Source organism: Hippoglossus stenolepis, chromosome 13 (genome assembly GCF_022539355.2).
Source record: "Hippoglossus stenolepis isolate QCI-W04-F060 chromosome 13, HSTE1.2, whole genome shotgun sequence".
Lineage (NCBI taxonomy): Eukaryota > Metazoa > Chordata > Actinopteri > Pleuronectiformes > Pleuronectidae > Hippoglossus > Hippoglossus stenolepis.
Genome location: NC_061495.1, coordinates 13,019,662 through 13,043,003, shown reverse-complemented (window position 1 = coordinate 13,043,003; position 23,342 = coordinate 13,019,662). Strand labels below are relative to the sequence as shown.

Sequence of the window (23,342 nt, the reverse complement as noted above, 5' to 3'; positions counted from 1 at the left end):
CACCCCTGAATGGGTTTGTCGGCCAGGAGGCTCGACCAATCAGACGAGGGGGTTTGTTCCAGACAGGTCCGTGATTGGACGTTACATCTATCACTCTTCTAAGAGAGCCGAAACGTCATCTCTCCGTGGTCCTAACAAACGTCATTTCCTTTAGTAGTCCACAGAAATGCCTGCGTGAAGGAGCATCGAGGACTGCGGGCCACGTTTTTTTTGTGGACGATGTGTTTTTAATTTCCGGTCCCCGCGTCCGTTAAGGTAACGTCAACAAACGTTAGATCGACTTTATAACCCGGTGAAGTCTGGGAAGTCGCCGCAGGAGGGAAAGCTGTCCACCGGCAATTTCAGCAGCTTGTAGTTGTGACCCGCCAAAAGCCGCGGAGGCTCAGCGAGGAAGTGACCATTTTGTACCGTGTCTGGTTTCGTTAACCGTTTATATTATAGTTTATCTTGTTGGTAAAGAAAATGAGCGGAGGGTTTAGCTTCGGGCCGCCCACTGGAGGCTTCGCTTTCGGGGCTCAGAAGCCCACAGCTGCCGCCGCCCCCGGTCCGGGCTTCGGGATGCCAAGCTCCACACCTGTAGCCCCTGGAGGGGGCTTCACCTTCGGCCCCCCCGCCCAGCCCAACGCCAACAGTGCCGGCGGTTTTAGTTTCGGCACCCCAGCAAAGAGCACAGCGGCCGTGGGTGTAGGATTTCCTTTTGGGACCCCCACCCCCAACGCGTTTGGTCTCGGCGCGACTCCTCAACCCACAGCCACAGCGCAAGCACCGGGGATGACCCTAGGCTCCGCGGCAGCTCCAGTTTCGATGCAAGGGTTCAATATGGCCGGCGCGATGTCCGCACAGACCACCGCTGCCCCCCCAGCAGGAGGCGGCTTCTCCTTCGGGACTGCTCCTCAGGCTCAACCCCAACTTGCTGCACCAGCTCCAGCCCAAGCAGCTCCAGCCCAAGCAGCAGCAGCAGCAGCAGCCGCAGCCGCCGCCGCTGCAGCTGCAGCAGCAGCATCAGGTGGCCTCTCGTTTGGAAACTTCAGCTTTGGAGCTACAAAGGTCCAGGCGACCGCAGCAGCCCCCACTCTCCCCACAGGAGGAGGCTTCGGCTTTGGCACCAGTGCTCCCTCCAACCTCACCATGGGCATGCAGCCCCAGCCAGTCTCCACCACTGCAGCCCCAACACCTCAGGGTGGAGCGTTTGGCTTTGGGATCAAACCTTCATCAACCCCAGCTCCTCCTGCTTTAACACAGCCAGCCCCAGCCGTAGGTCCCACTCTCTTTTCAATGCCCTTCACTACAGTTGCTGCTTCTGCTCCTGCTGCTGCTGCACCAGCAGCTGGCTTTATGCAGAGTGCAGCTCCAACTTCAGCAGCAAGCACTGCTCCTGCAATAACCACAGCAGCTAGTGGAGGTATGTCTTTTATGCTCAAACCTCTGGGGGCAGCTACTGCCACCTTGGCCGCTGCTCCTGCCTCTACTGCAGCTGCCACAACAGGTGCTGCAGTAGCCTTTAGCCTGGGACTCAAACCTGCATCTGGCATAAGCACCATAACAACAGCCACAACACTCACCACAACCACAGCTCCTCCGGTGATGAGCTACGCCCAACTGGAGGGTCTCATTAACAAGTGGAGTCTCGAACTAGAGGACCAAGAGAGACATTTCTTACAGCAGGCCACTCAGGTGAACGCCTGGGACCGAATGCTTGTGGAGAACGGGGAGAAGATCACATCCCTGCACAAGGAGATGGAGAAGGTAAAGCTTGACCAGAGGAGGCTGAACCAGGAACTGGACTTCATCCTGTCCCAGCAGAAGGAGCTGGAGGACGTGCTGTGCCCACTCGAGGAGTCTGTGAAAGAGCAGAGCGGAACCATCTATATGCAGAACGCCGACGAGGAGCGCGAAAGAACGTACAAGCTCGCAGAGAACGTGGACGCCCAGCTGAAGAGGATGTCGCAGGACCTGAAGGAGATCATCGAGCACCTCAACACATCCAGCGGCCCTGCCGACACCAGTGATCCAGTAAGATGAAACTCGGCTTTGACACATTTTTAATTGCTTTTGACATTTTATACTTGCAAAATGAATTAACATCTACCTTCTCTTTTCTTCTCATAGCTTCAGCAGATCTGTAAAATTCTCAACGCCCACATGGATTCTCTTCAGTGGATCGATCAGAATTCGGTGCTCCTGCACAGACGAGTGGAGGAAGTGTCCAAACTGTGCGATAACCAGCGCAAGGAGCAGGAGAAAACCTTTCGTTTAACGTTTGACTGATGGGAAATAAATACAACAGCCTCTATATTGACATTGTACTAACTTCACTTGTCATAAACAAGGATGTTCTTTAGGCATCATGATGTTTTTGATTTGCCTTCAGCATAGTTCCTGTTAAAATGCTTTTCCCTTCTTTTGGGTGATGTTAAGATATTACATATTTTCAAGATATTCTCAATGCATAAGGTTTTTATATAGAATTGTGGGAGTAATTGTTTCTTCCCACGTAAATGCTTTGTGTGCTCTAAAAAAGAATGATTAAATAAACCTTTAGATTAAGGCTTTGTTTTATTGGGTAGTGAAATACAAGAACTTTTTCCATTTGTTTCAGTGGCAGTAGTTTAATCACAGAGGGAGACATTTGTGCACTTAAATAATCTCCCTGTAAGATTTTTATTATATTACCTGGGATTTGAAGATGTTAATTGAGGCTATATGACATTGTGAGTTAGTTTTGCCAATTTCTGTCAAGAGGATTTATGGTACAAAATAAATAAACCAGTGGCATGCCTGGTTTTTACATCATATAAACTAATTTAATGGAATTCAACAGTAGTGACCAGTTTTTAGAGAATTTATTGACAGCGAATTTGAATTTAATCTATTAAGAACAAAACACTTTTCACCAGCTTCCCTTTGGATTCCTTACATGCAATTTAAAAATAAACATACTTTTAATACATCAGTGATGACCTACAACACAGTGGATGCTACCTGAAAGCCACAAGCGTGACAGGAGGTGAGAAACAACCTCTACTTGAATTAAGTCAGTCAATGTCACTTGTCAATCACGCTGTTGATTACTGACTTGATGATGTACCTACATGTCTTCATAAAGACAACAGATGTACATTTTTTGGAAACAAACTCGCTGGATAAAAGGCAAATTTAAAAATGTGCCCTGATTTACATTCACATTACAGAGCGAGCTGTACCTTCCTTGCATAGACGTTAAGACAGTACAACTTCATTAAAAACAACAGTAAACTAAGACTACAAAACTCTTTGGCTGCATTATTTCTTTTTATCAAAAAATAAATATACAGTGTGTGTGTGTGTGTGTGTAAGTATTTAAATATGTACAAAACTTACAGTTCAAAAAAAGTAATCTATACAGTGTAAAAATTCAAAGACGTGAATCCAGCTACTTAAAAAATCACCGAGCATCATGTTCACAGGAGAAAAACAAAGTTCATTGTTTTTTGTGTCTTAAAACTATACAAGAAAAACAAGTTAGTCCTCAGTAGCAAAACAATCACGTAAAACAGAATCATGAGTAACTTTCGTTGTCGATCCAAGACGTCATCCATTGCTTTTTGTCAAAGGCGTCAAGTTTGACTTTTCCGTCTTTGTACTCTGGAGTCTCCTTTCGTATCCGCACTGCGTTGTAACGAGGGACGCTGCTGTCTTGTTTGGAGCGTTTGAAGAATCCACACTGAGAGGGGAAGATTGCAAACGTTTAAAAAAAAAAAAACGTGTCATTTATCTTTATAGAAATATATTTATGCACATTGTAGACAACAGAGCGGAGGTGTTAAGCATGCTTTGCAGATTTGAATAGGTCATTTTAAGCTGTAAAAGCGATGTCAGCGAAAGCACCTGCGAAGCTCTGTTACAAAAGGCAGAACAAGTTAAGCCTGCTGGTGAGAAAGCACATTCATTTCTTGGCAAAATTCAGAGACACATATTGTACAAATGCCAGAGAAGTTTTGATAAATTATACTTTTCTCATTTTACAGAGACTGGAATCTACCCAACATTTTGTGGACATTTCCCCAGATAACCGGCCTCCTCTGCTTCGTACAATATGCGTCTGATTGAATTTCCCTGCAGTAAGTCAGCTGCTTTGGCCGGAGAGTGAGTCGGTTAGTGGCGGCAGGAATCACACTCCATGCTGACTGCTTGTTTTTACCCCTGTTCACAGGATAAATCAGGCCTCAGCAGTGAGTTTGTCTTTGTCAGAGGGTTGGACATGGATCTCTGCCTTTTGATATGCAGCATCATACTCGTCTTTTGTTGCTCTCTTGAAGAAACCACACTGAGGGGGGGGGGAGTAAGGGTTGTGAATGGTTAAGAGTGACACCAGTCAATGGCTGATAGGATTTCTTCTTTCAGCAAAACAACAGAAAGAAAAGAGTCTGTTAAGGAAATGACTTCATCTGGTGAATCCAGTGCTCAAACGTCACTGGACAACAACCAGATGTTCCCCACTCATCTATAGAATATAATATAATGGCTGCTTCATTTAAAAACTGAAACCTGAAGAAATCCAGGAACCATTTTTAATATCAGGCACAGACTCGGAGTATCTATAGATGATCTCACAGAGGCACACACTTGATTTTGTTAACATAATTTAACCCTTGAATAGCCACCTATCTAAGTTCATGGGAATAATCCATATTCACAAATTCAGATGGATCATGTGACTGATTTAACCTGTCAGAATAGAGGTCTGATTTATTGATTATCTTATGGGGCCCTGACGTTCAAGTATGAATATTTCATCTCAAATTCTCAACTAATTTAATCAAAACATTTTTTTTTTTTACTTCACTTGAATTTATGGATCTGAAAATAAACACATGAATTCAGGAAATTTGAATATACATACAGTTACAGTTTTTAACACAATTTAAATGAAAAATGTAGTTGTTTATTTAAAGAAAACTTTAAATAAAGAACTTTTAGAGATTAAGAAAAATATTGACATTTTTCATTAAAAGGTACGGGATACATTTCCACTATATATACATTCTGCTTCCTGTCATTCACCATTTGTGGACTGTAGAACAGTAGCATTAAGTACTAAGCACTAAGCTACATTTTATTTTATTCTGACGATCTTAGGTTTTATAAACAGTTTATTGTAGAATAATAACTGTACCGCAAATAGTTGTAATAGTAGTAATTTTGGTTCACGACTAATCACAAAAGTATGAACTCCCCCGCCGTGTATACAACTTTGGACTCGCCCGACGTAAAGCAGCGCGTCAGCTCGTGTTTGCGTCAGTTTGGCTCCAGACTCCAGAGCAGTTTGTATACAGTCTGTGCTCCAGACACACTGACGTCATGTGAAGAAAGTTTTGTTCAAACGTTTCACTAAAATGTCGAGTTTACACTTCTCACCCACCAACATGACACATCATGTAAAAACGGTAAGCTAATGCTAACTCTGTCAGGATGCTAAGTCAACTTTGTGTGTAACTCTTTCAGTGTGAAGAGAAAACACCGCCATCATTATGTTTGATGTTAAAATGAATCAATACGTTGCAAGTACCGTCACTTCCTGTATATTATTATGTTTATTTACAGTTTATTTAGATTAATAAAGAACATGAAGTGCACTTGTTGCATTGAGGCTGATAAAGTCAACACTAATCAATCCCTGACTAATCGATTGGTTAGAACAGGTGCGATTTCCCTTTTTTCCCCCACTTTTCATTCATTCAATCATTTTTATTTATTTCGAACATGTAAATAAAAAAAGAGAAATTATACAAACAAGTGGGAAAAAATAAACAGAAAAAAGTATTTTTTACAAACATTGATGAGGAAAAAAGATCCAACACATAATGATTTAATCGACATATTCGAAAAGGAGTGAGAAGAAGTACAAACTTATTTCATCTCACCCCTTCTCCATAAGTCATAAATTAATAATTATCTTATACTAAACCAGCTGTCTATAAATATGTTGTTTACCTGTGCTCTATATTGTATATAATGTACAAAAATATATGCAATAATATAAATAATAAAAAGAAGGATATATATATATATTTATACATGTATACAAACTCACACACCCACATAACCAAAATTTGAACACACGCATTGTTATTTATAGCGAAAAGAGAGGAAGATAAACTAAGGAACAATAAGTATAAAGTGACCAAATAAAGAAACAGTACAGTGAAGTTTGAAGTTGCCTTTTGTGGAAGTGTGTTTTTTTTTCTCGTGAAAACTTTTCTCTGAATAATAATCTTGTTATTTTTTCCCCAAGTGAATGCAACACACTTCTGTAGCTTTTTAACAGTAAATCTTTTTTTTATTTTACTGTGCAAAGAATAAACCCTCTCCAACCTGTTTTCTGAGAAGATTCAATAAGATTCATGTTTTAACTCACCATTTGTTTTTCTCACATTTTACCCTACATGGATGCTATTAAGATGAAGTACTCACCTTCCAGAGCAGAAACACCAGCAGAGCCAGGATCTTGATTCCTGCGAGAACAGCCACCAGTATGATCCACCAGGGAACACCTACATACTGAGCCACTGCACTTTCTGGAGACACGGCCAGTGTCACCTGCCATCAAACGACAAAGGGAGTGAAACCAAGCGACTGAGAGACTAAATCTCCAGGTATACAACAAAGTTAATATGTGTTGTTGCTGTTGAGCTGCTTACATCAATGTCAGGGGTTGTGAGGATCATGTTTTCAGCCTGAGCGTGAAGCACGAGGAAGGCCTTCACCACTATATGTAAGGTCGAAACGGAGGCGTAATCCTGCGTAAAAACAGAAACACTTGTTAAGGTGGAAGTAGAAATCAGTAGGTCCTGCGTTATCACAGAAACATGGATGATATGTCACCTCAATAAAGGTCGAGTTCCACAGACGAGACCTCAGCTCAATCGTTGTACCGTCCAGGCCCTGCAGGGGGCACTTGAGCACCACACATTTGAGCCCATTCTCACAGGTCTAGAGGAGAAAGAGCCCATTACACATCACATCTAAAAATAAATCTTAAAGAGAATGTGAATAAATCCATACACATACTCACCAACACTTTTTTTTTCTCTAACAAAATAGACTTTTTTCCACCAGCTTTTCTCTGTTTTCTCTCAATCTCTCGTTTTGTCCGGGACACACTGGACTCCTGAAAGCATGATTAGACTCAATATTACAAAGCTTTAAGAGTAACGTGGTCTTACTTTAAGTACCTGAAAATAAAGAGGAATAATAGAGCCCTACCTGGATGTGTTTGAGATAGTTGATCTCAGACTCAGGAGAGCAGCGGACGTCCTCCTCTCCCGTCGCTGTGATCTTCACCACATACAACAGCCATTTCCCATCTTTGTTGAATTTGGGCCACTGAATGTGCAGGGAGGCTTTAACAGAAGGCGTCAGGGACTTCCACAAGTTGTTTATCTGCAGGAGCAATCAACCCAGACGCTTTTACTTATTTCATACATTATCATATCAACATTGGATCAGCATCAGATGGATAAACTCACTCTGAATGTAAAGTTAATCAAGCTTCCGATCTCCTCCTCCGTCTTCATGGCACTTTCTCCTTTCACAACACCTCCAAAAGAAACCTGATTAGGGCTGGCCTCCCTGAGGAAAACAAGCGGATATTTTATAATGGATACGTTTTCATTGCCATTTGTTTGTCTGTCTTTTTGTGAGCAGGATTTACATAAGAAAACGACTGAACCGATTCCCATGAAATTTTGTGGGGCATGACCCACTCCCTCTCTCTCGCTCTCTCAAACACTATTTTCCCACGACATGATTCACAACAACAGACTTACCCACTGACGGACAACGGTAGTTCAATCACCACCTGAGCCTTTACTTTCACAGGGATTATATTTCTTTGCACACTCGTCCTGAAAGAAAAAGCGCAATTCTAACATGCAATAAATTGAGAGGTGACAACTTCCCTGAAAACACAGGATGATGTTTGTTTTATGACACTTTCACATTGTAGTCCGACGCTGTTCCATCACATAACATGAAGCTCGGTGTCTGTAGTACTTACGTGTGGAGCTGCAGGTCAATGTCAATCTCTGTCGTGTCGAGACTCATGCCCACCGTGCTCAGGATGATGAAAAAGGTCGTCTTGTAGAAAGAAGCAAAAAAAAAACGTTCACATTTGAACAGCTAAATGTCAAAGTCAGGATTAGCAGGTGAACATGCCAAGTCTGTACCTCTGAGTCTCTCTTAAAAGGATTTCCCAGCTCACAGTCGGCCTGAGAGCCGTTCTGATTGGCAATACAGATGATCGGCTGGAAAGAGCAAATAGTGAAATATGAGCAAGTGGATCGTTACTAAACCTTTTCACTGGGTATGCTAATGGCTGACGAGGTGATTTGATTGATTTATATTAACATCTATTTTGAGGATTCCTGTGAAATGTTGTAACAACACGTATGATCCTCAGAGGATGAATTCGTGAATGACTCTGAATAGAATGACTTTGGTGACCACAAATAGGTCAAATGTTTCACTCATCGTGGAAATCATTAGATATGACGGTAACCCTAACGTGCACTGTACTTACACAGCTTGACTTTAAGCATGTTCACTTACAAACTATACACAGGTTATAATCACTGTTTTTTAACATACATAAATTGAAGAAAGGTATGTGTGATTTTCACACACGTGTTTGTATCAAAACAACTATATTACTCAAAGTAAGGATAATTTAGTATAACATCACCACTTGTTAACAATTGCCAATGAACCAAAGAACATTTTTCTGTACCAAATCTTATTATTTTCCCCTCACTAATGGCAAAATTGTCTATCCATTTTTTCCATGCAAGTCATATTTTGGTCGCGAGTGTTTCTGTGGACTTACCATTGTTTGTTGGGAGCGGACTCCAGAATACGACAGTGTATCTGGGAAAGTTCCCACCAGCTTTGCCTCATAGGCATCGTCTCCGTTCATGTTGTTCACCGTCACCCGCAGAGCCAAGTCCTTCCTCTCGTAGTTCAGGTGAAACACGGGGACGTTGTTCTTGCTGCAGATACACAAACATGGACGCTGAGCTTGGTGGAGACAAACGGGCTCGTGCTAAGTTTTCAAATATTACAATAAATTTATCAAACTGTTGTAGCAAACCTTATTTTTTAGCCACTGCCTTATTATCACAGCCAGGGAAACATACTGTACATGTAGTTAGAATTTTTTTTTTTTACTGTATGTTCCACTACAGATTGATGTTTTATCCTACAACTATTGTAATATCCCATTTTAACCTGTTGGTGAGAAGAGTTGTAGCAGAACTTACACATGTAGTGGAGTATGCATGTTGTTTTGTCTGTAGAATAATTTGTACTCCATCTTCAGGTTACTGCGACAAATGTGATCACTTCCACATCCCTCTTTTACAAAGTTCACCTGCAACAACGACAAAGCAACAACCAAACTTGACTCCACTGTAGACATGGTCTTAAATTCATAGTTAATGTTGCAGTCCGCAGCTTTACCTCAATGACTTCCTTGCTCGATTGAGAGGAGTCTAAAATGGGCATAAGCTGAGGGAGGCCGTTCCTTGACTTCTGTCGCTTTGTACCCACAATTTCTGCAGACAACTCGATAGGAATACTGCGCATCTTGTCCTTAATGTTGTCCTGAGGAAATCAGAAACAGCAGATGTAGTATTGAGCATAATCCTGGCTTGTGTTCAATTATATAATAAGACGTTTTTTTTATTTTATTTATTTATTTATTCATATATACCTAAACATAGACTTTATATATTTTTAAAATTATATAATAATCTAATAGTTTTAGCCTCATAATGCTTTTAGGATAGGATTTAAGAATATTTTAATGTTTGTACAATGTGTAATTGTTGAATTTTTTGTATGCAAAAGCTTCAGAAATGAATCTTCTGCAGGAAATACAATTTACTGATACATAGGACGTCTGAGAGTTTGGATGTGTAAACATTATATAGTATATAGTTTGATATTCTGCACAGTCTACAGACTGAATCTTTATATCTTTCAGTATCTTCCTCCTACAGCACAGACACACTTCAGTTATTCTTGTCTTTTGTTCTCTGTGTGGATTCAAACCTGCCGATGGGGTTTATCTCTGTGATCAATGTGTTTTACCTTGAGTTTAGCTTTTATCTTGATGCACGTTTCCTGTTTTTGACCACGCAGGTCTAAGGTGCCGTTAAACAGGTAGTCCGTGTCCGAGTGGGATTTGTTCATGAACATCACCCTGGAGGTCAATCCCTGTTTCCTGCGATCTCCGTCTGCCTCCACAGAATAGCTGATAGCTGCAGTGTTGTGGAGAAACACGTGTAAGAAAGAAAGGCTGAACAATGTTGTGTCACGATAATAAATCTTCTTTTACTCACTCAGTCTGGGACTGTAAGATGCTGGGTTGGCCGTGTAGGTGAAGCATGCGTCCACTGTGAAGCTGTGGAGAGATTTTTTAATAATTTCTAACATTGTACGTTTTGACTGTGAGTTCTGTATAATTATAAGAATATTAGAGCACATACCAAATGCTGTTACCACAGGTTTTGATTGTAAGGTCAATTTCCCGCGGAGATATTTTGACATCTCTCCTGATGCTAATGATTGGTCGGGCCCTGAAAGAAAGGTTGTTAAATGAAGTTGTGATGGGAATCAGTGGGGTTTAATTTCACTCGCAATGTGTGAGGAAATAATTACCTGTAAATTAGAGCGGTGTCAGACAGAGAGCCCACAGCCAGGTCTGGATACGAATTACTGTCCAGGTCCATGTTTCCTGCCAGAGAATAACCAAATAACTGGAGCTGGTGGTCTTTTCCTGAGAGGATCTGTGGAGGGGAGAGAGAAGAAGAATACAGGACAAACATGTAAATATTTTATGTTAAAAAGTGGTGGTTTTCTTAAATCAATATTTGGTTGGATTTTTTATTTATTTATAGTTAATACCACCATCAAGGATACGTTTTCATCTGTGTTTGTTTGTTAGTTAGTTAGCAGGATTATGCAAAAACGATTGGATGGATTAGCCCTAAACTTGATGGAAGGATGTGGTATAGGTCAGGAAAGAACCAATAAAATGTGGGTGTGGATGCGGATCAGGGGGCGGATTCGGTAATTGACTCTCTGTAACACGGCAAGATAGGTCTCTTTTTCCCCCCCAACATTTTCTTTGATTTCTCAGAGAATAGTTCATGGATCTCAATGAAAGAAAAAAACAGACATGTTTAGGGGGCTAATATTTTTGAGTCTGAATCTTAATATCTGGTGAATTTAAATGTGGTTTCATAAGGCCTCTGTGTTCTTGTATATAGTTTATGGTTAAACTATAAAATATTCTTCACAAGGAATCATGGACATTTTTATATATCAACCAATATCAGGAATTGTTTTACTCCCTAATATCCGTATCGGCCTCGGCCCCGAAAAATCAATATCAGTAGTGCTCTATAAATATAAAAGACCCTGATCATCAATCATAACCTTCCTCAAAGTAATGACTGGACAGATCAATGAATGATAATGAAAGTTTCTCATAGAACTTAAAAAGGCTGACCTGTGCAGGGCTGGTGTCGATCCCCTCTGCAGAGCCGTGATAAATGTAAACTTTTCCTGCCCCGCCGTCGTCATAGGGAGCTCCGACAGCAATGTCTGAAATCAAAAAGTAATCGTTTTCTGTAATGTGACAGCAACTGAGAGAGAGAGAACAAAAATGAGCCACAAAAATGACAACTAAATTACCTGGATATGAGTCTTGATTGATGTCTCCAATGTTCCGCACTGCCAGTCCAAACATCGAGTCTTTGGTCCCATCCAGACGGATCGGCGTGATCGTCTCCCACCTCCCCGCCTTGTTGATGTACACGTACACAGCCCCTCCCACGTCTCTGTCCTTCATGTAGAACTGAGGGGCTCCTACAACTATGTCCTGCCATCTAGTTTAAAGATGGGTGGTAAATATTTATCAGCATCATACAGAATGTAACCTGATAAATAAAGAAAGTCCTCTGAAAGGAAACATTTGAAATCATACATTAGCAACAGACAGCGTTCTAATAAAGAAACGTTAAAGGAAGTCAACATCTCACAGCTATACAAATCAAATTTTACTTGTATGGATAAAGACCTATCCTCCAGTCAGATTAAATTATATGTATGCTAATAAAGAGTGTGAGGAATGTTACCCACCCGTCACTGTTCAGGTCAACCACAGCCACGTCGTATCCGAAGGAGGACCCCAGCCCCGGCCCGTCCAGAGTGTGCTCCACAGAGAGTCTGGAGGAGGCTTCCCCCCCTTTCTTCAGCAGGACCACAGCTCCATTGTGATTGGCTCGGGGGGCTCCAGCCACCACCGTCAGGCCGCGACCCCTGGTGATGTCGTGTCCCGAATCAAGGGAGAATCCTAAAGTGTGAGGGATGCTGTTAGATAAAAAAAACTTAAACTTGTTTTTTTCCATGATTTGGAAAATCTACTCCCCTTGATGGGCAGTCATGAGGGTGAGTGAGACAGATTCACAATATCCTCCCATCTCTCTGTGCAGGTTTCCCAACCAACCAGTAGGGGTCGCTAGTGTAGCAACACAAACACGTCTCATCTACAGACTCACCACAATATTTGCTCTTTCATAGAAGTGATTCCCATACTTTTCCTATCATCCTCCTCTGTAGCAGTCAAACAGACCCACACCAATACATGAACTGATTACATTTCTGTCAACTGGTAACTGTAGAGGGGAGGATACTAACAAAAGGAGCCTTGTTGAAGAACAGAACCTGCGTGTGTATTTTGCCATTTTCAGACAAGAACTGTGGAGAATTGAATCAGCACATTGCACTTCACATATGTAGAACGCAGCAAGAGTCCAGATCAGACACGTTACCAACAACAGGAAAATCTCCGGAGTGTTCAGGGAGGGTGTAGCATGCAGAAGGCAGGACGTGTAAACTTCACTGCAGAAAGCACATGGACACCGGCACTGGCCCTTATCACCTAAGCTCTCGAATCTTGTTTTTCCAAGTTGACATCTTTATATTATATAAAGATATTTGTATTCTTTTTGTTAGTTTTTTCAGTTTTGTGTCTGTCACATTTTAGAAAGGTCATCAACAAGCCCACAGTGAATTCTCCAGACATTTTCCTGCTGTATTCTCACAGGCGCTCACGCAGACATTCTCTGGACATTTTACTAGGGGGCTGTCAGAAAAAGCTTTTAAAAGTTTGTTCTGTAAACTTTGTCCACACTGACGGTTTTTACTCACAAAAGACACAAGGTTCCTCTTTTATACTGACATAAAGCCTCACTACTGATCTACTTGAACATTTTGTTTTGGTTTATTATCCCAAAAGTCTTGTTAGCATCTGCGCAGTGTGGCTTCCTCTTAGTTTACAAAAGAGTCAGATTCAAAGACATTTTTCACAGCAGATTTTTGTCATAGCAGGAAAAAGAATACCGACTAATTAACCACGACACTGTTCCCATGGTGATACCAAAGCAAAGCAGTCGTCTATTATGGTATTAATTACACCTGTGTCTGACACATCAAAATGACCGATGTGAGAAAGTTCAGTCAACTTTTGTTGAACTCCACATTTTCCTTTGGTCACATTCAATAACGGCACCCTGTCATTGTTCTGCACCAGTCTATTGCAACCTGGTAACATTTAGGGAAACAATCATTCACTGGAACACACAATGAGCAACTTTTTGTAAATATAGACTGTTAAAAAAATGAAGCCAAATCATCTCATTCACCCCTGGTGGCTGGCGGCCATATAGGTCATTAATCCATGCCTCCGCCATCTTCGCGGATAGGAAATAGACTAAACTGAAAAGTCAAAATACACGTTGAATCCCTACTGCGCAGACTCAGGCTCCAAATAATGTTGAATGTGCAACATGGAGGCACCCGTATCCCAGTTATTTTGGCTTCATTTTTGTACAGCAGGAGGACGGTGAAACCCGTTGTCCATCTTTATATGTACGGTCTATGCTTTGAACAGAGACTGTGTATTTGTTTAACTGAAACAAAAGGAAAACCTCAAAAGTAAAACAATAATGAAAAAGTTCTCTCAAGGCAAACGTGTTCATCTAAAACATAGCTCATAAAAAAACAACATGACACGAGAGGCTCATAAATCAACAACATGATCAGTTACTCACCGAGGTAGCTGTTGGCAGGTACAGGCACCAGATCAGGGTTCCAGTACTGCTCATCTCCAACTTCATACGGGCCGTCATCATACACGCCCATCTCTAGCAGTGTGTTGTTCTTCTGCTCCAATCGGACAATGCCTGCACAGGTGGTGAGTGAGCAATGCAGTGGATGTTATCAGGTGTAAACAAGATGTTGTTTTTTTACTCTCAAGACTAAATCGCACTTGTTTTAGCAGATTCCATCACCAGATTCCCTCAGTAAATGCTGTAGAGTAGTTATGGTTAGTTAATGACCTTTCCAGTAGTAAGCTCCTGGTGCTCCAAACACTATGTAATGGTAGTCCTTGGTGAAGGTGGCAGCTAGGCCCTGCTGACATGATCCAAACATCTCGTGGCCTCTGGGTCTGCCCGCACAGAAGTTCCAGCTACCTCCGTCCTCGTCGGAGGCCGCATCGATTGTCAGGTCCTGACTCAGGACATAACAGCGCCCAGTGATGTCACGGGACTCCTGAGCGGTGTTCGCAAACAACCGCCTCTGATACCGATGAGCACACGTCTGAAATTACATAACACGGCTGTGTTTTAAGTTTGTACATAACAGATAAGACCACACTCAAGGTCTCTGGGAAAGTTTGACTCACCACAATCTTTCCTCCAGGTCCTTGGCTCTGAACCGTCACCCCCATCCACTGATTCTCCTTGTTCTCGATACGTACGTCCTCTAGTGAATAAGACAGTGATATGACAACTGACACTGATTCTTGGATTCATTGTTGTGATATTTTACAACTTCATGACTAGTAAGCTGTTTTCAGACATGCACTGATCTTTGGATATTGTCCTGGAATTTTCTGGAGGGGCTGTATGTGAGAAGGCAAAGCCCCAAAAGAAAATGTCAGAGTGAGCCCATGTGCCAATACAGCCGGATAATGTCCGGAGAATTCACTGCAAGCTATTGGGCTCGTTGATGTTGACGGACCCAAATGGGTGTGATACACGTACAACGAAGAAATCAACTTAGAAAGCGGGACTCAAGAGTTTTTGGTGATAAGGCCAGACGCCAATTTAGATGTGCTCTAAACAAAAATTTCATCTGAATGTTCAGGGCATTTTCCTCTTGTTGTGAACACATCTGACTGCTGCTGCATTCTTCATATGTAAAACGCAAACTCCGGAAAATGATCGGACCCAATTTTGCTTAGAGTTCATGTCTGAAAACAGCTGTAGACAGATTGACTTCTCACCTTCAATGTCAAATTCAATGCGTTCACAATCATTGGACAGAGAGATTTCACATTTATAAAGCCCTCCTGTGATGTTGGCTCTCTGTTTTCCTAAAGCTCTTGCTCTGGGAGCCCCGATCAACAGCCTGAGGGAAAAGAGAAATATATTATACCCAAGGTTATTATGTAAGGCATTAGAGGATTGAGTGATAAGGACTGATATGTGCTTTTTGATGTAGTCACCTGTCATCGCTCTGACCAGCCACCGCTTCAACATTTTTTAAAAGGAGCTTTCAACAAGCTCCTTTTAAAAAATGCAGCAGCTTGTTGAATTCAGTAAGTGTATGTGAAAAGATCAACGGCGAGAGTGACAGTGAAAGCCCAGCAACAGCAAGAATGCAAGTTTGACTTTTCATGCAATGCAAATATTGTGGCTGCTGTTGGCAGAGGAATTGGTTCCACTTCTTCTTTTCTCTTCTTGAATGTCAAAAGAAAACAAAAAGTCTAGAAAAAAGCCCACAGTTTAAATCTGATAAGATTGCATTAGGCACTCGTTGGACTGATTACAATGGAGCAGTATGGCAATCGTCTTGATTTGAAGTTAACAATTGTCATTATGTGTAAGAATTGGGAACAATAGAGGCATCCTGCTGGCCTAATGTTAAAGACACGAACCATAAAGTCACAAAACATCCGTGACTCATTTCCAGCTTCGGACCGAAGTTAGATCCATACCCACCTCTTCCTCCCCCTGTTTCCTGTCTGCATCTATAGATATGCAGGGGCAAATTAGAAGGAAAACTCTGTCTGTAGTATGGATACAACAAAGTCCTTCATACTATAAGTAAATGTGATCATATTCTCTGTAAAACCTGCTAACATGCTCATATTCAGCAGGTATGTTTATCATGTTCAAAGGTTTATTTTAGTCAAAGTACATTTAATGCTGATTAGATTTGCTGGTACACCAAGTCCTGGACAACCTAACAAAATGTTGACTTAATGATTGCTTCAGCGTTCACCAGTTATTCCAATTAATTCCTGGAAGGGCATAAACGTGTGCACCAAATTTCTGACTGACAGACGTAAAAGAAAATTGATTGAAAATGGAACCCGACTGATATGGATTTTTGGGAGCTGATGCCAATACCGATATTGGGGAGTGGACATTTTTTGGATATCGATATATTGAACATCATTCACATTAACAATTTGGCAATGATTTCTAAGTTGTCATTATCTAACCCTTATGACAAAGAAATGTAATTCAGGCTTGATATTTTTACAATTTAACCATAAACTAATGATAAACAAAAAAAAAGAAAACACAAGTATAATCAAATACATAGAGCTTGAATTAAGAAAACAAAGATTTATTTTAAATGTAAATGCAAATTTGCATTGTTTCTTCTGTAATAAAATGTTTCATATTGGCCTAAATTGGCAAACATAAAGGCAGATGCTGATATGTCTGTGAAAGGCTCATATTGCGCTTCCAGTCAGGCTGAAAAATTCAAATTGTAAATGTAAAACTATGTTTTTAGAGTAGATTCAAAAGATGATAAGGTCTCAGCCAGACTCACTCCTAGGTCCTTACTTCCATTATTTTATGTTAGTAAATTTAACACAACAGATTTAACGCTGTTTCCCTGTGATTAATGCACATATTACCTATTGTGTATGTCATAGTGGAGATGATTTAGGGTTTAGCTTGTGAAAAGCATGCAGTGTTCGAGCCGTCTCTCAAAGAGCTTCTGTATTTTGTGATAAGGAACTAGACAGAAAACTGTCGTACATGGAAGTAGAACACTGTCCTGCATTCTTCACAGGGCAAGTGAGCACTGAAGCAGACAATCTAATCTGGAGGGAGATCAGTGATGTGCTCATTCTGCCCAATTTTCACTAAGTGACCACAGCAGGAAAAGAGGATCTGTTTCAAGTGTTAGTAATGTCAGCTACCACTGGGGTCACTTGCTTATTTTTAACAGATTGTCAACCTTTGTTTTTGTACATTCATTGTAGGTCTAGACACAGACCAGAATGAAATAAATCTCTCAGTTTATGGGAATAAAATATCTGCAAGCTTGACTTAGATCTGCTGGTTAAGAGCTTGAGAAAGAAAGAAACTTGATGAAGCATTTAGTCAACTGCTATTTAATTTACTTTTGTGAATAGTCAATATATCATTGCTACAGTCTCCCTGAAGCTTACAGTGACAGAGAAAAGCAAACACAACTACCATCAAGTCTAGACCGGTGATAATTTGCGGCAGGTATGGTTATGCTTTTCAGACTGGTGACATTATTTCTATACATTTATGATTGCCTGCCTTTTGGTGTTACTTGAGAGCGGTACTGATAACAACTTACTGACAGCTCTGAAATGTGGTAACAACTTGCAGATTGCATTTCCACTCTCAGACTTGTGCATGCTATACAAGTCTTTTGCAAAGAGAGAGAAACGGAACAGGCCTTATTTCCTGTCAGCGGCAGGTAGAGCCTTAGTTCATCCTGTGCTGAGGTCAAACTGAGAAAATGACTAAGCAGCAAAAGTCCAATAATCTTGGTGTCAAAGAGAAATCACCATATATTTACAAAACTAATAAAACGTTTTCAAATGCATTCAAAGTTCAGTTTGGTTCATGGTTTTGTAGTTGAGCTCTGAATTGACACTCTTGTCACTCGGTGCACAACATAGCCAATTGTAGTTGGGTACGTTGTTAACAGTACATTTACATAGTAAGCCACACACTATAGTGTGATCTGAGCAGCCTGCTGTCAGTGTAGGACATTTCTTAAAGGACTTGGCGGAAATCTTCTTCATGCTTCTTTTCCTCCCAGTGACTCTGCAGTTCCTTCTGTCACCCTCCTAATAATCTATGGCAGCACCGTGGCTCGTTATTTGCTAAACAAGGATTCTCCAGAGGAGGTCCGATGTCAGACTGAAGACCAAACTGAAAACCCTCTCTCCAAACAAAGCCCAGTGTGATGCAAATACAAGCAGCAGCTTTTACAAAGTTGGCTTGGATTTGACATTTCAGCTTTAGCCCAACATGCTTCATCAACTGATCTCAACTGACTCACAGAAGAAACTATTTGCTGTGTCATCAGAGAGGCAACAACAACCTATACTACTGTGTATTAGATATATTGTAGAATATAATGCAACCCAACACAGCAACACCATTTCTACAGCTTCAGAAAGAGAGAGAGAGCGTTGAACACATTGAACTAAAGTGCATTAGATTTGGTAGATATGTGTGTGTCATCAAGCTATTCCTACAGTCAGTTCGCTTCTGTGCTTTAAAGGCCAGGGGGCAATATCTTACATCCAAGAAGTGCCAAGTTATTATTCTCATCCAGTACTCATGTAGATTATGTGTCCTTGCAGCGCTGAGATGGTCGACATGCAGGAAAATGTCCCATTTATGAAGACTTTGTTACACAGGTAAAGAAAACACACCTCCAGCTGAACAGCAGAGCTTCTCAGGGAAGTGATGGCTGTAGAATTTCGCGAGTAACTGAGGGTTAACATTGACATGTACCTGCTACACACCAGTCTGGTAGACACATGAACTAGATTTTCAAAAAGACTACATTTTAGTATTTTTAGAAGTTTACAATTGATGAAATGTTTGCCTGTTGTGCAAAAACAATACAATGTATCTAATACATATATTTAAATGAAGCATAAAGTATTGTGCACTGCAGATACATTGGCTATATTTCCTCACCATGGATGTTTCTGTATTGACAAATGGGTTTGCCAAAGCTATATCTGAGTTAGAGGTAGAAAGTTAATGTAGAGAAACTGAACTCAAGGTCCATTTAGCTTTTTGGTTGTTTAAGAACATGGTAGAAATGTAAACTGTAAAATATTGCACTCTGCAAACGTCATATAAGGAATCACTCACTATAGCTGTTTTCAAACATGGACTGTACTCTGAACATTTTCCTGAACAGTCCCTTAGTAAAATGTCAGAGTGAGTGTGAGGGAGTGCTGATGAGGTTTCTAACAGTTGACGGACATGAAACTGGAAAGATACAAATGTCTCAGAATGAAAAAGAGGAGTCGTACATTAAGCCTAGAAGAAGCCGAAGATTCTGTTTACTTTGAAAGACAACGAGATTTGAGAGCTGACATCAGTGTCAGCACTGTCTCCTGCATACTCTACAGGCCCCACAACTCGCCTGAATGTTCTGAATGTTGTTGTGAGCGCATATGACCCAGATAATCTCTTGCAGATTTCTTCATATATGAAAGACAAAGTCTAAATATCCTGACTAAAATTTCTGGCCATTTTCTGCAGTTCATGTCTGAAAACAGCTTAATTGAGATGTTTTAGAGTTTAGAGTTAGTTAGTCTTTAACGGAAACATCTTATCTCCTCTGGCCAGAATCAGCCAGGCTGCAGTGTGAAACCACTTCCCATCATGCCTTTCACTGCAGTGTAAATGTGAATACACGGTGAATGGTGTGGGTTTACACAGTGATCTCGCTGGTCTTTGTTAACAGATGTGTTCCAGTGCTCCACAGCTGTGTACTCACAGCCACACGAACTGGTGCAGCTGTTCTAACTGTTTCAGTTTACACACACACAGATTGGGGCTGACCTGTGATTTGCTGCGTATACGCCACATAAGGAACCATGAGTATCCACTACAAGTGGAGATCAATTACTTATCAATGATTAAAAAGTAAAAGTAAATCAAAGACTTAAAAAGTGATTCACCTGCATTTTATTCAACTTTTTCTAAGCTACACAACATATTTCTAACTTACCAAAGTGTAGTCTAAAGTTTGACTGAAATATCTCGACTGATGCGTTTCCATCATCAGGTTACATGTGCACAGATGGCTCTGCATGTCCTCTCAAATGGCCTTTTTCTCTGGTTTCATTGAGAGGATGTTATATCCACATCATTAACTCAACACATTATTCATGGCAGAGGCATCCAGTTGCCACATTATGTTCAAACCTGGATCTCCTTGTTTCTTCCACTCAACAGAGATCAATATGTGAAGGAAGGCATAACAACAATGTGAGAATCCTGGCTGTGTTTTTTAATCAACTCATTAGAGCATGAGTTGGATAAATAGCTTTAACCACAATATTAAATTGCAGCAATAGAGGGGGTCGGAGTTTAGATCTGAAATGGAGGGGATGAATGAAAGGGCAGTTGTTGTTTGACATAAAATGAATTTTATCTATCTCATCACACGTGTTGCTAGCCGTACAGATGGTTTAGAAATGACTGTAAAGGCCAGAATTGCTGTCTTCACATAGGACTTTTAATACTCAGATTAATGTAAGCATTGATAGCCAGCAGGAGTTTACAGCTGCTAGTGATCATCATCAAACACATGTTTCTATGATAGCAGAAGGGACAGATGTGGAGTGTGTGATTCATTGCTGACTCGTGTTTTCATGGGTTCAGAGTGCCACAGTGGTCAGTGCACTGGGCTATTCATTCCCTAATTCTATGTGCTCCATTGAGCTTTCACTTGACTTGTCTGGTTGATAATCCCAGGGTCACATGAGGATTTGGAGCCGACATCATGACCGGGCAGGGGGAGCTGCTCTTTCGGTCATACTTTCCTTCCATAATTCTATGGTTCAGCTTCTAAAGACCCCACCCGACCAGTCAATGATAGGCCAACATCCAAGCTGCTTCTTGTGTCCAGACTGCTGGAGAAAGTTGCCCCCAAGCAGCTTTCAGTTGTTTTATATACACATAGCCCAGTATGGCTTCGATCAATCCATTCAAACCTCAACTTTGCTCTTGGCAGCCTTTGCACAGATGAGCATGGTAAGGAGGCAAATCTTCACTCTCATCTTACTTTTATTGTCTGAAAAACAAACTATCAGGCCAGTGTCACATTTCGAACCTCTCAGAAGTGAGATTAAAAAAAATAATTCCACAGGTTAAGACTAATCTGTGAAATCTTTTAGAAATAAGCGCTGTTATCAGGGCTCTTCATTCCTGCTCTCGGTTTCACAACATGCTGCTGCAGGGACCTGTGGCTGCTGACCAGTGTGTAACACAGCAGCTTCAGCAGGCAGCCTTACCCTGTTTGCAGGCTTTGACATGCCAACCCCTCTCCTCACCTTACTCCCCCCTCACTCTTGGAGTGGCAGGAAGATCAGGCTCGCTACACAGACATTTTTTTCCGCACCCTCAGGGCTAGCCAAAGGAAATGGTTTACTGTAGTGTATGCATGGTAGCCTCGACAAGCATTCTTGAAATACTGCTGTTTACTTTTACTTTGGCCCAAGCTTAAAAACTCTCTGACCTGTGAACGATAGGTCATGTACACGTGAATGTCTAAAATGACTGAAATATGTCACAGCGGAGCACAGGATGTATCAGTCAACGGGTCTTTAATATTCATTCAGAACAACTATAAAGATTTTTCATTCATCCACTCTCAGTGCTTAGATATAAAAGTTTACAGTTAAAACCATTGAGTAAAAAAGCACCTGCTAAGTCGTTAAAGGAACTTTATTGGAGCTGTAAATCACGGCCATTGACGAGAGGGACATTGCTTATACTAACAGGATTAAAAAATAAATAAATAAAAACAAATACAACTGAAATGAAAGTGAAAAATCCTCTTAATGAAAAAGCTGTGAAATTAACCACTTAAATAGGGTTAGGGTTAACCCTAACCCTATTTAAGTGGTTCAACCCTAACCCAAAATGTTATATTTAAAATGTCATTAAAAGTAGAGAAAATCCTCACATTTGCACATCGGCTCCAATCAGCAAACTTAAGACAAGTTTCTCAATAATTTCTTTTAAGATAAACCAGTTGTCAAAATAGATCATTAGAAAACAAGAAGCGATGAATCGACTTAACAGTTGCAGCATTGCACCTCTCCTCTCGTTGCTCTCCCTGTTTGACCTCACACACGCATTTGCATGACACTTCTAACCATTGTTGATTCACTTGTTGTCCTAAGGCTGCTCTCCGCTTCATATTCAAAGCATCGCATGGAAACAGTAGAAATCCATTGAAGCTAAAGAACAAAAAGTCGCATGGGCTTTAGGAGACTGTTATAAAGTTACTTTCACATCATGCAATGCTGCAAAATCACTTTATTCCTCTTGCAAAGGCAGAATCCTTCAATCTCGTGAATGTTCCCTCTCCAGGATAAAACCAGATCATTAGAATCCACGTTAAGATTTGTTGAAAAGTTAAGGCGCAGTGCCCTGAGCCTGCAGTGTCAGGTGTCCTTCATAGCTGAGCTGCACTTTATTGGCCATGCTGAGGCTTTTCACCTACACTTACAAACAAACAGCAGTGGAGGTGGAGGCTGCATCACTTACATTCTTTTATCCGGGTTGAGCTGCCGGTGCATGGCGAGAGAGAAGCCGAACAGACTGCCCGGCTCCCCGTCTTTCCTGATGACATGACCGGTGTCCAGGTTGAAGGCGAGCACCGCAGTTGTCTGCAGAAGATGAATAATAAGCACAGAGGAGACCGGAGAGAGTCCCCCGTGCAGCAGCATAGCGGAGCGGTCCAGATGTGTCCACTAGTCCGGAGATAAGAGCCGCTGACCCCGCTGCTCCTCACCGCTTCAGCCGCTGATGATCCACTGGAGGCTGCAGCCGTTTGTTACCTCTCCCGGTGGTGCGCGGCTGCTCCACAGCGCCCCCTCCGGTCACCAGGATGAACTTCACCGACACGCAGATCCGCCTATTACAATGACAGAGACTAAATATAATATATAAATAAGGATATATAAGTAGGCTGTAACACTTTATATACATGTAAGGACACAATGATGATAGCTCAAATGTAATAACCCTAATTTACATTTGAAGTTCCATTCGGGTTTATTGTCACTTCTTATATTGTAATAAATATATTAGAATATACAGAGCTCTATTGGAGCTATAGGCATGAGGGAATAAAGTCGAAATGTCAAGAAGACATTAGCAAGGTGTGGTAATCAGGATTAGAAC

General features: G+C 41.3%; 2 protein-coding genes across 5 annotated transcripts; one reads left to right on the top strand and one right to left on the bottom strand.

Moving 5' to 3' along the window:
- Window positions 1-135: 135 nt before the first annotated feature.
- nup62l (nucleoporin 62 like) lies at window positions 136-2,548 on the top strand. Its single transcript, XM_035175036.2, has 2 exons — window positions 136-2,013; window positions 2,110-2,548. The coding sequence occupies exons 1-2, from the start codon at window positions 463-465 to the stop codon at window positions 2,266-2,268; spliced, it is 1,710 nt and encodes a 569-aa protein (XP_035030927.2). The 5' UTR covers window positions 136-462; the 3' UTR covers window positions 2,269-2,548.
- Window positions 2,549-2,828: 280 nt separating this feature from the next.
- On the bottom strand, window positions 2,829-22,972 carry itga6a (integrin, alpha 6a). 4 transcript variants are annotated; one of them, XR_004698194.2, is made up of 26 exons: window positions 22,704-22,972; window positions 15,395-15,519; window positions 14,792-14,871; window positions 14,445-14,706; window positions 14,157-14,288; window positions 12,184-12,397; window positions 11,737-11,930; window positions 11,552-11,646; window positions 10,699-10,826; window positions 10,527-10,616; window positions 10,380-10,441; window positions 10,129-10,298; window positions 9,496-9,639; window positions 9,297-9,406; window positions 8,864-9,026; window positions 8,208-8,285; window positions 8,039-8,118; window positions 7,809-7,886; window positions 7,509-7,611; window positions 7,246-7,422; window positions 7,055-7,150; window positions 6,865-6,972; window positions 6,681-6,779; window positions 6,454-6,579; window positions 4,181-4,373; window positions 3,565-3,703 (listed from the first exon to the last, which is right to left on the bottom strand). XR_004698194.2 is itself a non-coding variant. In XM_035175034.2 (26 exons), exons 1-25 carry the CDS (start codon window positions 22,883-22,885, stop codon window positions 4,199-4,201), a joined length of 3,204 nt encoding a protein of 1,067 aa, XP_035030925.1. In that variant the 5' UTR covers window positions 22,886-22,972; the 3' UTR covers window positions 3,565-3,703; window positions 4,181-4,198. The 4 variants fall into 4 exon arrangements, 3 of the variants coding, with proteins under 3 accessions (XP_035030924.1, XP_035030925.1, XP_035030926.1); XM_035175034.2 differs by having other exon boundaries at window positions 4,181-4,306; XM_035175033.2 differs by lacking the exon at window positions 4,181-4,373 and having other exon boundaries at window positions 2,829-3,703.
- Window positions 22,973-23,342: the final 370 nt, after the last annotated feature.